The 17,062-nt window shown below is 42.7% G+C and overlaps 1 protein-coding gene across 1 annotated transcript in view; it reads right to left on the bottom strand.

Annotated features, from left to right (window-relative positions):
* LOC309546407 (solute carrier family 13 member 2-like) overlaps window positions 1–17,062 on the bottom strand; it is a 138,300-nt gene that overhangs the window by 69,279 nt on the left and 51,959 nt on the right. The window contains exons 2-3 of the mRNA XM_082246068.1: window positions 13,919–14,047; window positions 2,148–2,284 (exon numbers count right to left, since the gene is read on the bottom strand). Coding sequence (XP_082102194.1) covers window positions 2,148–2,284; window positions 13,919–14,047 — 266 coding nt within the window. The remainder of the gene's footprint in view (window positions 1–2,147; window positions 2,285–13,918; window positions 14,048–17,062) is intronic.

Below are 17,062 nucleotides of genomic sequence, written 5' to 3' on the forward strand. Positions count from 1 at the left end.
AGTCTGTTCACAAAGTCAGTCTTAAGGGAACTGAGGCAATGCCATGGGTCTGGATCTAGAAAGAGCTCCATGTGTAAAAATGTTACTGGTACGCATAGGTTTGGAAAGCACCACAATGCAGAGTCCAGTGCCTGAAGTTTATATTTCAGGCTAGCTCTGTGGTCCAGTCAAATGAGGTCCGGGAACGGCACTCCAAATTCAAGTTTAGGAAAGGCTGGAGGCGAAAGCTGCTCATAGATCCCAACTCATAAGCAGCATATTCTTTTTGATTGAAGGGAAAAGTAGCTAATAAAAATGTAAGACTTAGCAGCAGAGCAGAAAAAAAGATGCCAAAATTCCTTGGACACTAGCAAAAAATTGAGGCTTGCTGGGAGTAGGAAGGGCTATGCTGGCGTGTCTACAATTTTTTTGTTTGTCAGTGTCCATACCTTCTGTAGGTGGCAACATAATCAAAATTGACAAGACTTTCTAAAAAAAAATGGTAAAAAAATCCTATATTATGCTGCTTTACTGACGTTACCAGGGGCAAACTTACCATTCGGGCACTGCCTGAGGGCAATTTCTACAGTATCCACACATGCATAAAATGTCACTTCTAGCCATTTTATTTTTTTGTTTTAACACCGAATCACAACTTATATTTTTTTAACCTATCTTTTTAACCAGCAACACTCTCTCCCTAGCTTCCATATTCTTTCCCTCCAACTGCCTAACAGTTACCCAAAGAAACCTTCGCCAATTTAACCCATCTCTTCTGTATTCTGCTACTAACCACCTTTATGACAAAATCTCATTCCTGTCCTCCCCCCTCCTGGCCACTTCTGTCTACAACATTACACTCTCATCTTCCCTGGACACGCTCACCACCATCACTACATAAAACTGTCCTCAATAATACAATTCCTGCCTCCACATTGCCAAGCAAACATATTTTATCATTCTCTTTAACACCCTCTCATCCAGTCCCCATCAACTCTTCTCTACTTTTAACTCTCTACTTCATCTTCCACTGCCTCCACTCACTAACACTCACTGCCCAGGAGATCGCCAATCACTTCTTAAATAAGATTGATATACTTTGTGATGAGATCTCTACTGTTCAGATTCCTCTCTCACTTAACACTCCAGGTCCACAGGTACATTAAATTTTTCCCTCATTCAACTCCGCTACTATAGATGAGGTTGCTGAATTTTTTCTAATGTCCATCTAAACAAATGCCATTTGGACTCTGTTCCCTTACATATGCTACAGCAGTGACCCTCTGGTACTATCGTATACTCTCTAACTTACATCTTCAATCTCTCCCTCTCTAATGGCATCTTCCCCAACTCTCTAAAACATGCACTAGTCGCCCCCATGCTTATAAAGTCCTTATTGGATCTCACCAATCTTAACAACCTACGTCCCATCTCCTTGCTCCCCTTTTTCTCAAATCCCATTAAACGCCTGGTCTATAACCAACTGAGCTACCACCTCACTGAGAATAACATTCTCTATACCCTTCAGTCAGGATTTTGCCCTCAGCACTCCACAGAAACGGCTCTCCTAAAACTTACAAATGATTTTCTAACGACTAAATCCAATGGTCGCTATTCTGTACTCCTACTCCTGGACCTCTCTACTGCCTTCAATATGGTTGACCACCCCCCTCCTCCTCCTCAAAAACTCCACTCTCTGTCTTTATTGGTTCACATCCTATATATCCCAATGCACCTTCAGTGTCACCTAAAATTCTACCTCCTCCTCTCCTCTTCCTTTTTCTGTTGGGGTCCCCCAAGGACCTGTTTTTGGACTTCTTCTATATTCAGTCTACACCTCCTCCCTGGGTCAGCTGATAGCCTCCCATGGCTTTCAATACTATTTGTATGCTTTCATCTTCTTCATCAGTCCATCCTCCACAGTTATTAATTTTTTGTAGTACTTGACCCTCCCTTTTGGATTGTAAGCTCTAGCGAGCAGGGCCCTTTGGACATCCTGTATTGAATTGTAATATAACTGTACTGTCTGCCCTATGTTGTAATATGCTGCACAAACTGTTGGCGCTATATAAATCCTGTATAATAATAATGATAATAATATTATTAATAATAATAACACCCACAACCTTGCTTGTGAGCCTATATAGGCATTCATAGATGTAACTCACAGGGCTGGCTTCACTCCAACAAGGAGCAAAACCCTTAGGGCAATCCGTTTATGCAAATTCCATTTCTCTACTGATATGGCCACCAGCAGCCCACCAATGAAAAGCATGTTGGTATCTTTCAGATACTGGCTGCAAGCCTGAAATGAAAAGGATTATAGAGATATTAAAAACATGGTGAAAAAATAAAAATAATCTAGACTTTTAATAATATTTTGATACTCAGAAAGTGATGGGAAAAATCAAACTTTTGCAGTTGCCACCAGCATAGGAGATGAGAATAAAGTTTCCAAAAGGGGACTTCCAGTAACAGCTATCTTAAAGAAGATTTAGCAAGCAGCTAGTGTAAGCTCTGTACTAGGGGGAGGATGGGGGGAGCTTTGTAGTGAGGAAAGGAGGGGGGAGGGGGGTTGGCGTGTTGGAGGAGCTTTGTAGTTGTGTTTCTGCCAGGGACACCACCGATGCAGGGACATTTTTACCTTTTGGTGATATTACCAGGGACATTTTTCCCTTTTACTGACACGACCAAAGCAGGTGCAATATTTCTTTTCAGTGACATCACAGATGCAGGGCCAGTTTTTACTTACAGTGACACCACTGACTCAAGAACATTTTTTCATTTCAGTGATACCGCCAACCCAGGGCCATTTTGACTGCACCCATATTTGTGCACCGATTTTAAGGTCCTTTTTGGGTTCTTTTATTCCATAAGCCTTATAGGGGGCTATGTTCAATTCCAAAAGTAAAGTAAGGACATAACTGACCCACATCTTACTTTGTGTCCACTCAACATATAGATAGGGCCATCATGGGCAGAGGTTTATAACATGAAATTGAAGCTGTAGCAGACAGTATTGGTAATGTGCCACAAGGCAGCCAGAGTGGAACCCAGAGTGATTAATATGCTGTATATTACACTGGGAACTAACTTTCTATATGTGCTTTGTACCGATCCCTCTTGCTCCTTTTAAAGTACTTAAAGCGATTTTAAAGCCTTGTTTTTTTTTTTTTTTAATAACAAATATGTTACACTTACCTGCTCTGTGAAATGGTTTTGCACAGAGCAGCCCAGGTCCTCCTATTTTCAAGTCCCACGCCAGCTCTCCTTGCTTCTCCCTCTCACCGAAATCTAAGCAGGGGTGGGAGTCCCCGGAAAGGCAAGGCTCTAGTGGACATCACCGGATCAAGATCGGGCTCAGGTAAGTACTAGGGGGGCTGCTGCACACAGAAGGTTTTCTACCTTCATGCATATGCATGAAGGTAAAAATCCTTGTGCCTTTCCAACCGCTTTAATGTTTATTTTCCTTATTTCCATCTAATTGTCCTCTCTGAATCGAGAATGAAGCTTGTGTATTTTGTATGTTGAAAAAATTGAAATAAAAACTCTAATGGAAAAAAATAGTCACTTATGGTTTTATAAAAACATACTTAATTAGTATGTATTAGTAAGTATGTATTCCTAACTCAAGAAAGTGCCTTTTATTGCTTTCTGCCTCCTCCAAATGTCCAAATTCCTTTTTTTCTTTATTCTTTTTTAGGCTTTGGTCTCTCGTATCCAGGTACGTTTGTGTAGCAATCTGGAAATAACACAGGTCTCCCGTACCTGTAGAGAAGCTGCCAGCCCAGGCACCAGTTCCAGGGCACACTGACAAACTTCAGACTCAGTCTAGGGTTGTCATTTTGAATTTTTTTTTTGCAGTATTTGAACACAGGTGGGCAGCGGAATGAGGGTGCAACATACTCCAAAAACACATGCAGGTATAGGAGGACAAGCTCTTAGCAAAGTCCTGTTTCAGTGACAGTCCCAAGGCCCTTCACTAGCAGCCTTAAGTATTTATGGAAGTGGAGGGGACATCCAGCTAATCTAAAACTCTGTATGGGCAGTCACACTTCTTGTAGCAACCTCTGGCATCTAATCCTTCAAGTATTGGTACACCTGGAGCTTTATGAGAAAGGTGCTACTCAAAATGGCAAGAGACAGCTCAGCAACCAGTTTCCCTGTGACATTTTTCAGTGAAAGTGTTCCCTCTTCAGCCCAGCTTCATTAGGTAGCTTCTTCCAGCAATTTTCTCTAAGTCCAGGTTCCCTCAAGCACCTCAGCCAAGCCCATGCTGAGGCCTAACAGCAACAGCTTATTTGTAACACACAGGGTATCTCCGGGGGGAGACCCCAGGGGAGAAAGCTCTGATCAGACCATGTAAAACATTTATCCTCTTTTCAGCTACACCTTCTGGGCCTCCCTCTCAGGAAATGGCTAAGGTCAGATAAATATTCATAACCCATAACCTTCTCAATTTTTGGAAGCTTCTTCCAGACGCAAGCAGGAGTAATCAACCACCAGGCTTAGGGACAGACCCAACCAGACCTGAAAACTAAATTGCTGCTTAGATGAGTACAGCAAAGCCAAAAACTAAATTTAGCCAGTCTAGGGCAGGACGCTACATTTGTATATACAGTACCTGGATACAGGGGACCAAAGCTTAAATCTGTACATAGTTTTATGTTGAATTAGGGGTTCAATGCATAAAGGCCCGGACTGGCCATCGGGCAGACCGGCATTTGCCCAGTGGGCCGGGGTCACCCGCTCCATGGCCGGTTGATGATCAGGCCGCACAGTGGGAGGTAAGCGGCATCCGTGGCCTGGACAGGGTTAACACAGGCCGTGGCAGCCGCTTACCTACCACTGTGCGGCTGTGCCTCTGTCTCCTCCGACTGCAGGGCTAAGCTGTGTTTCTCACAGCTTAGCCTCAGAGCCGCCGCTGACATTTCCCTTCCTGTCTCTGCAGGGAAGCGAGAGGAGAGACAGATCCTCTGCTCCTCCTCCTCCCGCCCCTTCTCCTCCTGGGTCTGCCTCGCCCACACTCCCCAGGGATGTGTGGGTGGGAAGTTTAAACCCAGAGGAGAAAATCTGCAGACAGCATGTGCCAGAGCCTTCATCCTGGGGTGAGTAAGTTCACCCTCTCTCCTGCCTCACCATGTAAAACGAATGTATGGGGTGCTCTGTGGGGGGTTTCTAATGTAAGGGGGGCTCTGTGGGGGGTCTCTAAAGGAAGGAGGGGCTCTTTGGGGGGTCTCTGATGTAAGGGTGGCTCTGTGGGGGGTCTCTAAAGGATGGGGGGCTCTGTGGGGGTCTCTGATGTAAGGGGGGTTCTGATGTAAGAAGAGGGGCTCTGTGGGGGGTCTCTGATGTAAATGGGGGCTCTGTGGGGGGGTTCTAATATAAGGCGGGGGCACTGTGGGGGGTCTCTGATATAAGGGGGATTCCGTGGGGGGTCTCTGATGTAAGGGGGGTCTCTGATGTAAGGGTGGGCTCTGTGGGGGGTCTCTGATGTAAGGGGGGCTCTGTGGGGGGTCTCTGTTGGAAGGGGGGCTCTCTGATGTAAGAGGGAGCTCTGTGGGGTCTCTAATGTAAGGGGGGCTCCGTGAGGGGTCTCTAAAGTAAGGGAGGGCTCTGTTGGGGGGCCTCTGATGTAAGGGAGGGCTCTGTGGGGGGGTCTCTGATGTAAGGGGGCTTTGTGGGGGGTCTCTGATGTAAGGGGGGCCTCTGTGCAGACTCTGATGTAAGGGGGCCTCTGTGCTGACTCTGAAGTAAGGGGGCCTCTGTGCTGACTCTGATGTAAGGGGGCATCTGTGCTGACTCTGATGTAAGGGGGCCTCTGTGCTGACTGTGATGTAAGGGGGCCTCTGTGCTGACTCTGATGTAAGGGGACCTCTGTGCGGACTCTGATGTAAGGAGGCCTCTGTGCGGACTCGGATGTAAGGGGGCCTCCGTGTGGACTCTGATGTAAGGGGGCCACTTTGCGGACTCTGATGTAAGGGAGCAGGGTGGGAGGAGCTGGAGATCTGCACAGTAAGCAGAGATTAAAAGGGGGACATGATTTCTAGGGGCACTGTAATCATTACAGTGCCTCTTCACATTGCAGACCCCTCTATATCACAGTGTCTCCTCCGGAACATTAGAGGACATACTCTGAATATATCCATGTCACCAGCTGTCCCCCGCAAACCCCCCCCCCCCCCCCCGGTCCCTGAAAAAATTGGCTGCTCAGTGTAAAATGCCCGGGCCCTTTTTTTGTCCCAGTCCGGGCCTGAATGCATATATGATATAATTTCAAAATGAGGTATATTTTCCAACATTGATGGATCAAATGTTATGCAATATGGGGCAATATGTATACACCTGTAATGTGATAACTAAATTCATGTGTTTTAAGGTGCACATCCATTCTTGATAAATTGTACGCTGTTCCTGAAAACGCATTGGATAAACAAGCCAATGATCTATGTATTAGTAGTCTTTATTTTGAGTTGACGTAATGTATTTACATTGTGAATGGACCCTTTCTCTAATTTATGATGACACTAGCGTAGTTAATACTTTTTTTTTTTAACTTTTATATCTTTATTATTTTCCTTCAAAATAAGTTACATATTAATATAAAAAGCAAACATACAATGATTTCTTAACATCTCTCCCCTCACCCTCCCCAAAACTCTTTTAAAATTGTACTATTTAATAAACATTTCTACATATCTATTACCCCGGGAGCCAAGCCAGGAGTTTCTATCCATGTTTTATATATTATTTCAAACCTACTTATATTTCCTTTTCTTATACAAGCCACTTTTCCTCTAATTATTATATTATTGACTTTTCTTAGCCAGTCTAATATATATGGGGGTTCAGAATTTAGCCATTTTCCTGTTATTGCTTTTCTGGCTTGATATGGACATTTTAAAACTGCTGTTCACTTGATCTCATATCCTCCTTTCTGCTTCATTTACCCCAATATACACAAAACTGGGTCCAACTGTAAATGTATTTGGAATACTGAATTTATTTTATCCAACACCTCCTTCCAGTATCTATGTAGCATGGGGCACCTCCATAGCATGTGGATCAGAAACCCAACTGCCACTTTACATCTGGGGCAGAGCGCATCTGGTCTTCTCCCAAATCAAAACAGCTTTTTGGGGGCATAAAATGCTCTATGGAGTATATAGAACTGTTTGAGTTTCTGAGATGTTGAGAAGGATAACTTGTATACTGAGGTTACTATACCATCCCATTGGGCATCTGTCAGTTTCCCAAGATCCTCTTCCCATTTTATTTGGCTAGCCAGTTGGGAGTCTTTATCCAATACTTATTCTTGTATATTTTCATATAATTCTGAAATTTTCTTGGAAAAAAATAAATAATAATTCTGAAATCAACACTTTTAAAGATGTAACCTCTATCGATTTTTTTAACAGGGGGATCCTATTATAAACGAATCCACCTTCCTTAAATTGTGTTGCCAGAGCATGTCGCAATTGCAGATACATAGAAAAGTGTCTATTTGATAGCCCAAATTCTTCTTTCAATTCCTGAAAAGTCTTCAATATCCCTACTTTGTATAACTGCAATATTTTAATCACTCCTTTCTGTTTCCAAGTATTAAAAGTTCCTATTTTCTTAAGTTCAATTAAATTTTCATTATCCCAGACGGGTGTGTAATCTGTAAGTCCTAAATAACCAAATAACAAGATTGTTTTGTTCCATATCTTCTCCAGTATTTTTACTGTCAAACTCTGTCTCACCCCACCCCATGCGTTTGCCTCTAGTTCCTTTGTAATTGATTTGTGGGGAACATAGGACAGCAGTGCCCGTGAGTTATAACAGGTAGTGTCGTTACCCACTTCCCAGACTCCCATTTGTTGTAATTCAGATGCCAAGAAGTAATTCAAGGGATGAGGCACATCCAAACTCCCCCTACCTTTTGGTAATAGTAAAGTTCATAGACAAATTCTAACTTTTCCTCCAGATCATTTTCTAAAAAGCCCCTCCAGTCTCTTGAACCACATTCCTGGAATCCACATTAGGGAATTATGCAAGATATACAATATTTGGTGAAGCCATATCATTTTAATCAAATTGCAACGACCCATTACAGATAGGGGAAGACGACTCCATGTCTCATTTTTTTCTAAATATTTTTATTAATGGTTCTAAATTTTCACGTATATATAACCCGGGATCAGCTGTCATAATTATTACCGGATATCTAAAGCTTTTAACCACCTGCAGATAATTGACTCTCTTCGGCAGCTCTCGCACCAACCCATCCACCAGGTGAAGAATAGATTTCTCCCAGTTGATGGAAAGTCCAGAGAACGAACCAAATTTTTTTACCATATCAATCGCTGCAACCAGTGAGTAGTTCACATCTTCCAGAAATAAAAGGACATCATCAGCATATAGCGATATCTTTTCCTCTTTCCCCCTTTTAAACCCTCCTATGCTATCAGCTGTTCTAATGGCTTTGACCAAAGGCTCCATCACCATAGCAAATAGCAGGGGTGATAACGGATACCCCTGCCTTGTCCCACGAAAAAGCAGAAAGCACTCCGAGGATCTCCCACCAAATTTCACTTTCGCTCTTGGGTTGTGTGACAGGAAGTCAGGTAAATCTGGGAATGTAGTCACTGAGAGGAGACACATTCCCACCTGCTTTGAAAAGTTCACTAATTATTATAGGGTGTCGGCTGCCAAAGGCAGCAGGAAGGTGTAAGGAGGTTGAAAGGCCTTCAGCTGTTCGGAATGAGGAAATTAAGGCCTCTATAATTTGTCCAAAGAAAGTTTATGCATTGCTGCCTCCTGTCGCTGTGTGAGCTGGGAAGAGGAGGACAGACATACGTGTACCTCCCGACGCCGTGTGGGCATGGGAGAAGGACTGCTGCCGCCTGTCGCCGTGTGGGCTGGGAGAGGGGGACAGTCGGATGTGTGCCTCCCGACAAGCTGGTGAGCATGGGAGAAGACCCCCTAAAGCGATGTGAAGCTAAGGAGGGTAACCAAGTGTGAAGACGTCTCAAAGGTGAGGACATGGACTGTTTTGCTACGTGGAAAGAAAACAAAGGGACATGTTCCATGTGAAGAGTCTGAAGAGTAAAGGGACCTGTTATAGATAAAACATGGACTGTTGAGTATCCGCTGTAGGATAAGAAAGTTTGCTCCAACAGTAGGTTGGAGACAGACTCTTAGGTAGGTTCCAGCGTGAGAAGGTAGCCGCCCACAGAGGCAAGGATTTATTTTGTCTTTTATTTTATTTTGGCTGTTTTGACGCTTGCAATTGTGTGAAGTAAATTGCATGAATAAATCAGTCTTGTTTTCAACCTCTGCTCGGCTATCTCTCTGTGAAAACGCACCCCCAAAGGGGTCACCCATACGCCTACCACCGAGCTAATCCCTTACATATGGTGGAGGTATGCAGTGGGCATAAGCAGAGATCCCTGCAAGGAAGTGCAAATGTTTGATGAACTTTATCTGGTGCATGAGATTGCACAATCTATGTGTGCAGGAGAGAAGATCCTGACAGAAAAAAAAAAAAAAGTGTTTTAAAGAGACAGTGGTCTGAAAATTTTTTGCTGGACTGTGAAAAATTTGTTTGTGGAGTTATTGAAGATGGGGCGTTCCAAACGCCTGAAAAATGCAAAGATAGATGAAATGAGAAACCGGATTCTATGGATGGAGGGGATGCTACCGTCTGAACCAGCCCCATCCATGCCTAAAGAGAGTCTACTAAAGAGGAAGGTTGTTGTCCCTAGCAACACTGATGAAACTGCTATGGAGACGCAGTGTGCTCAGATGAAAAGTAAACTCAAAATGGAGGAGATGTTGAAACAACTGATTATATCAAATACAGCTCAACAGCAGGCAAATGCAGCTCAACAGCAGGCAAATGCGGATTTTCAGCAGAGCTTTGCAGCTCAACAAAAGGCTCACCAAGAGAGCATGGCAGGCTGGAAACAGAGACGCCAGCAGCCAATGGAGGCCATCGGTTTGGAAGAAACCGAGTATGTGTGCAGGGCTGAGTTGGATGCCTTGCAACGGAAAATGGAAGAAAAGGAACAAGCCTTGGAATTGCTTAAGATGGAGCATAGAAACTTGCAGGAAACGAATGAACTACTCAAGTCTCATGTGTCACAGTGGGAAGAATCCACTGCTCTTCTTTTGGTCGAGTTGCAAAAACGTCAAGACACTATAAAGGAGAAAGATACCATCCTCATGGAAAAGGAAATTGAAATTCAGACTTTGCAGAAGCAAAGCATGTGTGAAATGTTGGAGTTGCGTAATCAGCTGGAAAAAAGTCTTCAGTGTTTGGAAGTTACAAAAATAGACCTGCAGGAGTCGCAGGAACAGAATGTCGCTCTGAAAACGACATTGTCTCTCAGCGACAACGAGAAAAGTGAAAGAGAGGCTAAATTACTGAGTACTGTGTATGAGCTCACCACTTTGAGCAATGTGGTAGATGAATTACGTGCAGACTGTGAAAGTTGGAAAGGTGAAGCCCAACGTTTCCAGCAGCAGTTAAAGGAGAAAGAAGCCTGTGTGGCAGAATTACGGTCTCATTCCCAGAAGCTAGCCAATGAGGTGAAAGCTCTTATGCAGGGAAAAGGAGATTGTGAACATAAGAGGGAAAAAGTAGAGGCACAGCTTCTGGAATCACAAGTGAAGGTGTCAGAAGGTGACCGATTGTGTGCTAAGCTGTCAGAGAAGGCAAACCGACTGCAGGTTGAGCTGGACAATGTTACAAATCAGCTTTCTTAAGCAGACAGCAAATCTAGAGAAATTGCGGAAGATTTTTCTATCTTGGAATCGCAGCTGCAAGACACGCAGGAACTCTTACAGGAGGAGAGGTGTCAAAGGCTGAGTTTTAGCACAAAGCTCAAACAAATGGAAGATGAGAAAAATGGCTTCCTGGAACAATTAAAAGAGGAGGAGGAAGCAAAGAAAAACCTATCAGAGCAAGTCGCAACATTGCAAGCTCAGATAGCGGATATGAAAAAACGCATGGAAGAAAGCGGTGGTTCATTACAGTGTGTTGAAGATGTGAAAAAGAAGTTTGATCAGATGCTTGGTGAAGAGAAGACTGTGTCTGCAAAATATGCAGAAGAACGCGCCCGTGCAGAAACGGAGGTGCGTGATAACGAGAGCAAAGCCCTGTTCTTGGCTCGCTCCTTGGAGGAAGCTCTAGAGTGTAAAGTTGAACTAGAAAGAGTTAACCAACAGCTGTGTACAGAAATGGAAGATTTGGTCCGCTCCAAGGATGATGTTGTGAAAAGCGTTCAGGAGCTAGAAAAGTCTAAGCGAGTCTTAGAACAGCAAGTAGAAGAGATGAAGATTCCGTTGCAGGAACTGGAAGAGGAATTCCAGGCAACAGAGGATCTGTCCCAAAGAGGGGATAGTGTGCCTGATGCAGTTTTTAAAAGGATCAGTGTTTTGGGGTCTGTCCTGAGTGATCCTCAGAAATGTGATGACATGTGGCTTGAATCACCCCTTTGGAATAAACCGTTCCTTCAAAAACTTCAAGCATTGGAAAATGTATCATTAGAGCTTCAGCAAACAAAAGAGTTGTGTAAGAAATGTGATGATTTCTCAGTTCAGGCTGAAAACCTAGTGGAGAAAACTAAAGCGGAGAAAACTAAAGCAAGTGATATAAATCTGGGAGAAAAAAGCAAACGCCACCTAGTGGAGAAAACTAAGGCTGTTGGTGAAAACGTGAAGCAAATGAATAAGTGCCTTTCAGGGAGTGTTTCCAAAATGGAACTGGTGAAAGACGGGTGGCAGAAGTTTGATCGTGATCTTGAGATGCATTCCATGTGGAATTCAGATAGAGAAAAGGAACTAGGTGACTTTGAGCGGTCAAATAGTTCAGCAGAAAGTGCATTGAAGAAACCTGTAAAAGAATGTGTTGCAGTTCCATGCTTCTTCACTGATGCAGAGAGGAGGTCTATAATGGATACCACCCAGATCGCTGGGTTCAACTGTGTTGTTGCCTTTGACCCATATGATGATGGAAGGAAAGTTGATAAAGTACAGACGTTTCCTGGAACAAAGCTAAGTGAAGCAGAGGTTCTCAAAGTGTTGTGGAAATCATTTGTTGATTGCAGAGAGAGGCGTCTTAAGAATGTTGAAGACTTTAAGACTAGCAAAATTGAGTTGCCTATGGATCACGGACCTCCATGGTGGATTGGACAGACGGTTATGAGGGACAAGCTGTGTGGCATTTATGAGAAATCTGTCAGTGAAGATGACAGAAACAGTTTCATCCGGAAGCTTGAGGATAATAGGAGGCTTATCAGTGAGTCAGCAGTGCCTGACACATGCGTGCCTGGAAATATGTGTCCCAACCCTAGGGTTGAAACAAGAGGGGGGGGTATGTGACAGGAAGTCAGGTAAATCTGGGAATGTAGTCACTGAGAGGAGACACATTCCCACCTGCTTTGAAAAGTTCACTAATTATTATAGGGTGTCGGCTGCCAAAGGCAGCAGGAAGGTGTAAGGAGGTTGAAAGGCCTTCAGCTGTTCGGAATGAGGAAATTAAGGCCTCTATAATTTGTCCAAAGAAAGTTTATGCATTGCTGCCTCCTGTCGCTGTGTGAGCTGGGAAGAGGAGGACAGACATACGTGTACCTCCCGACGCCGTGTGGGCATGGGAGAAGGACTGCTGCCGCCTGTCGCCGTGTGGGCTGGGAGAGGGGGACAGTCGGATGTGTGCCTCCCGACAAGCTGGTGAGCATGGGAGAAGACCCCCTAAAGCGATGTGAAGCTAAGGAGGGTAACCAAGTGTGAAGACGTCTCAAAGGTGAGGACATGGACTGTTTTGCTACGTGGAAAGAAAACAAAGGGACATGTTCCATGTGAAGAGTCTGAAGAGTAAAGGGACCTGTTATAGATAAAACATGGACTGTTGAGTATCCGCTGTAGGATAAGAAAGTTTGCTCCAACAGTAGGTTGGAGACAGACTCTTAGGTAGGTTCCAGCGTGAGAAGGTAGCCGCCCACAGAGGCAAGGATTTATTTTGTCTTTTATTTTATTTTGGCTGTTTTGACGCTTGCAATTGTGTGAAGTAAATTGCATGAATAAATCAGTCTTGTTTTCAACCTCTGCTCGGCTATCTCTCTGTGAAAACGCACCCCCAAAGGGGTCACCCATACGCCTACCACCGAGCTAATCGCTTACAGTTGGCATACAACAATTTATCCCAATTCGTAAAGATGGGACCCACCTAAAATAATGATAGAACCTGCCACAGATATTTCCACTCAATGCTATCAAATGCTTTGACGGCATCTAGGGACAATATAGCACGTGACCCCACCCTTTCTGTTGGAATTTGTAGATTTAGAAATAGTCTCCTAACATTTAGTGATGTTGATCTTTCTGGAATAAATCCACATTGGTTACATTATAGTGTGAATTATTTTACCTAATCTACTAGCCAATATTTCTGCCAGTATTTTACCATCTGTACAAAGCAAAGATATTGGTCTATATGATGTAGGGTGAGTTAGATCTTTCCCTACTTTTGGTATTAGTATTATAGTAGTTTCTGTCACCAACATCGGTAATCTACCTTGCTTCAACACTTCATTCAGTACCTGCAACAGCTCAGGCAACATTATTTCTCCATATTCACCATAAATCTCATTTGGTAGTCCATCTGGCCCTGGTGCTTTATGGTTTGCTAGCTCCCCTACTGCCTTTTGCAGCTCTTCAACAGTAACAGGCATTTCCAATAATGCCCTATCACTCTCCGAGAGCTGTGGGATAGGGTAGGTAATACTTTTAGAGGTTTTTGAATCAATAAAGCTATACTTTTTATTTTATTTTTCTTTACACAGTTTTGTTGTTATGAGTTAGTTGGTTAGTTATAACACCCAAATATCGCTGGTAGACTGTATACATTTTTCAGTAATGTCACTTTACAGTAAAATAAGATAATTAATTTTACCGCTGTTGAGTCCATGATACCCATCATAGGGAATAGCACAACTGGAAATAGTGCAGTGACAGCAAGCGGGAGGGCTTCTGTGCACCAGAATAAAGCCATTAGAACAATCACATATCCACAGCTTGCTTCCTGTGAAGACACATAAAAGAATAATACTTTTATTAAACAGTATTTCCTATAGCTTAGTTCTGTAATAGACCTAAAAAATGTTTATGGGAACCTATAAGGCCTCTATCCAGTATTGCTTTATAAAATATGAATGTAGTGATCTGCCAATTTCATAGATGGTGCTTTTATAGTTATGTGATCTGTTGGAAAGAGTTTGGCTGTGGCCAGCAAGTGTTTCTTCAATACAGGCATACCCCACTTTTAAGTACACAATGGGACCAGAGCATGTATGTAAAACGAAAATGTACTTAAAGTGAAGCAATACCTTTTTTCATTTCTCAATGCATGTAAATACACTATCTCTATAGGAAATCTTGGTCAGCTTGACATGGCATTGCTCCCAAACAATGTGACAAGGACACCAAGCTTGGGGAGCATGTTAAGGGGATCCAGGACTAGGACATAGATTACCTAGGCAAGCTGGCCAGCCACAAAGGATATGGTGTAGTCCTGGGTCCCCTCTCTGTGCTCCCTAAGTTTGGTATCCCTGTCACTTATGGTTTAGGAGCAGTGCCATGTCAAGCTGACCAAGATTTCCTATAGACGCCAATGTTAAAAACTGGGAGTAGTGTCATGCCAAGCTGAACAAGCTGTGTCCTTACTCGCGAGTGTACTTAAAGTGAGTGTACTTAAAGCGGGGTATGCCTGTACTCCTTCTTCCTGCTGCTGTTGAGCCTGCTTTAACAATCTGTCTGAAGAGGTAACTTCTGAGTGTAATGCTTACACCTAGACTGGCCGCTTGGTATGACAGGTTCTTTGTTCTTTGCACAAATCTGAGAACTGCTTTGGCCCCATTAACATACCTGGTTAAGTAATGAGCAAACACCTATGAGCGCAGTTAGTGGTATGCTAACTAAAACTGTATCAGCATATACAGTATCTCACAAAAGTGAGTACACCCCTCACATTTTTGTAAATATTATATTATACCTTTTCATGTGACAACACTGAAGAAATGACACTTTCCTACAATGTAAAGTAGTGAGTGTACAGCTTGTATAACAGTGTAAATTTGCTGTCCCCTCAAAATAACTCAACACACATCCATTAATGTCTAAACCGCTGGCAACGAAAATGAGTACACCCCTAAGTGAAAATGTCCAAATTGGACCCAAAGTGTCAATATTTTGTGTGGCCACCATTACTTTCCAGCACTGCCTTAACCTTCTTGGGTATGGAGTTCACCAGAGCTTCACAGGTTGCCACTGGGGTCTGCTTCCTCTTCTCCATGATGACGTCACGGAGCTGGTGGATGTTAGAGACCTTGCGCTCCTCCACCTCCAATTTGAGGATGTCCTACAAATGCTCAATAGGGTTTAGGTAGGAAGACATGCTTGACTAGTCCATCACCTTTACCCTTAGCTTCTTTAGCAAGGCAGTGGTCATCTTGGAAGTGTGTTTGGGGTCGTTATCATGTTGGAATACTGTCCATACTTTGTATGGACAAGCAGTTTAACACTGACAGGAAGACTCAATTGCACAGGAAAGAGAAAAGAAGGTGCAAACACCTAGTGAATTGCCTTTGGACCCCTTTAAAATGTTTATTAAAATGCCAAAAACATACTCACAGACATGAAGAGCAAAAATTGCATAGACTAATTCCACCACATGTGGAAATGAACATGCCCCTGTAATTGGACCGCGGTCCAATTACAGGGACATGTTCATTTCCACGTGTGGTGGACTCATTCTATGCGATTTTTGCTCTTCATGTCCGTGAGTATGTTTTTAGCATTTTAATAAATCTTTAAAGGTGTGCAAAGTTAATGAACTAGGTGTTTGCGCCTCCATTTCTCTTTCATGTGCATATTGTTTGGAGTTCTCTGCCAGAGGACAGCGGCACGCCTATTATTCCCATCGGAGTGAGCGCTTGGGTGATTCATTCAGTTGGAGGAATACCCAATTAACTACAACAGCCCTCAACAGCTTGAAAAGGCTGTCGGTAGTTGTAGTTCATCCATTAACAGAACTCTGTGAATGAATGACAAGGCTGTGTAGGTGGTGCCCCCCACAGCTAGGCTTGTTTAAAAAAGTCCCGTTCCACCATAAAACCACATTGAGAAATTCTGACCCCAAAGACCAGCAAACTTATTAAGTACTTTTTCATTCGGAATCCCATTTATTTTACTTCAGCTACTGTACAAGTGTCTATTTTGTACTGTATCTTTCTCTGTAAATATTTTTCCTTGCGCCATTTTTCTTTTCTTCAATACATTATATTTTACACTCATTAAGCCTGATCTCTAGTGCACCAAAATTTAAAAAATTTCTACCTTTACCTACTATATTTTCAATCTCGGTTATCCACTTGAAGACCAGGCCTTTTCTGGCACTGTTTACGTGAAAGAATCTGTTTTTTGACTTAAATCCCCTAAACATTATATATTGTTTTAAAGCAGAGGCCTGGAGAATGAATCGAGTTTTGCTATTTTTATATGTCATACAGTGTTTGTGCAGCGGGTTTTAAAATGCATTTTTGGGAAAAAATACACTTTACTGAAATTTAATGCAAAAAAGCACAATATATAACCCATTTCTTTATAAAATATAAAAGATGTTAGGGGAAGTAAATAGTTACCAAACATGTCACGCTTTAAAATTGCGCACGTCCATGCAACTAAGACAAACAACATAATTTTTACTATCTATAGCCTTCTGAATAAGTCACATACATCCATTGATCAATGGCACCTTCATCCAAGAAAAGTAGAATTTTTTGAAAGAATATTGAGAAAGGGATTTCAATAGTGTCACAACAAAGAAATTATTATAAAAACATTTTTTTTTTTTTTTTTGTTTCAAGTATTTTATTAAATAATGCAAGTGAGTAACAACGTTTGACATACTGAATAATGCAAGGTAATGTAATAAAAGCTCGGTAACAGAGCATGACCAATAACTGTAACTACAGCAAATCGTGAGGGTTAGTAGACAAGGGGTGGTAAATGGGTTGTCATAAAAACATTTTTATTTGGA

Source organism: Pelophylax lessonae, assembly GCF_965119305.1.
Source record: "Pelophylax lessonae genome assembly, chromosome: 2".
Taxonomy (NCBI): Eukaryota; Metazoa; Chordata; class Amphibia; order Anura; family Ranidae; genus Pelophylax; species Pelophylax lessonae.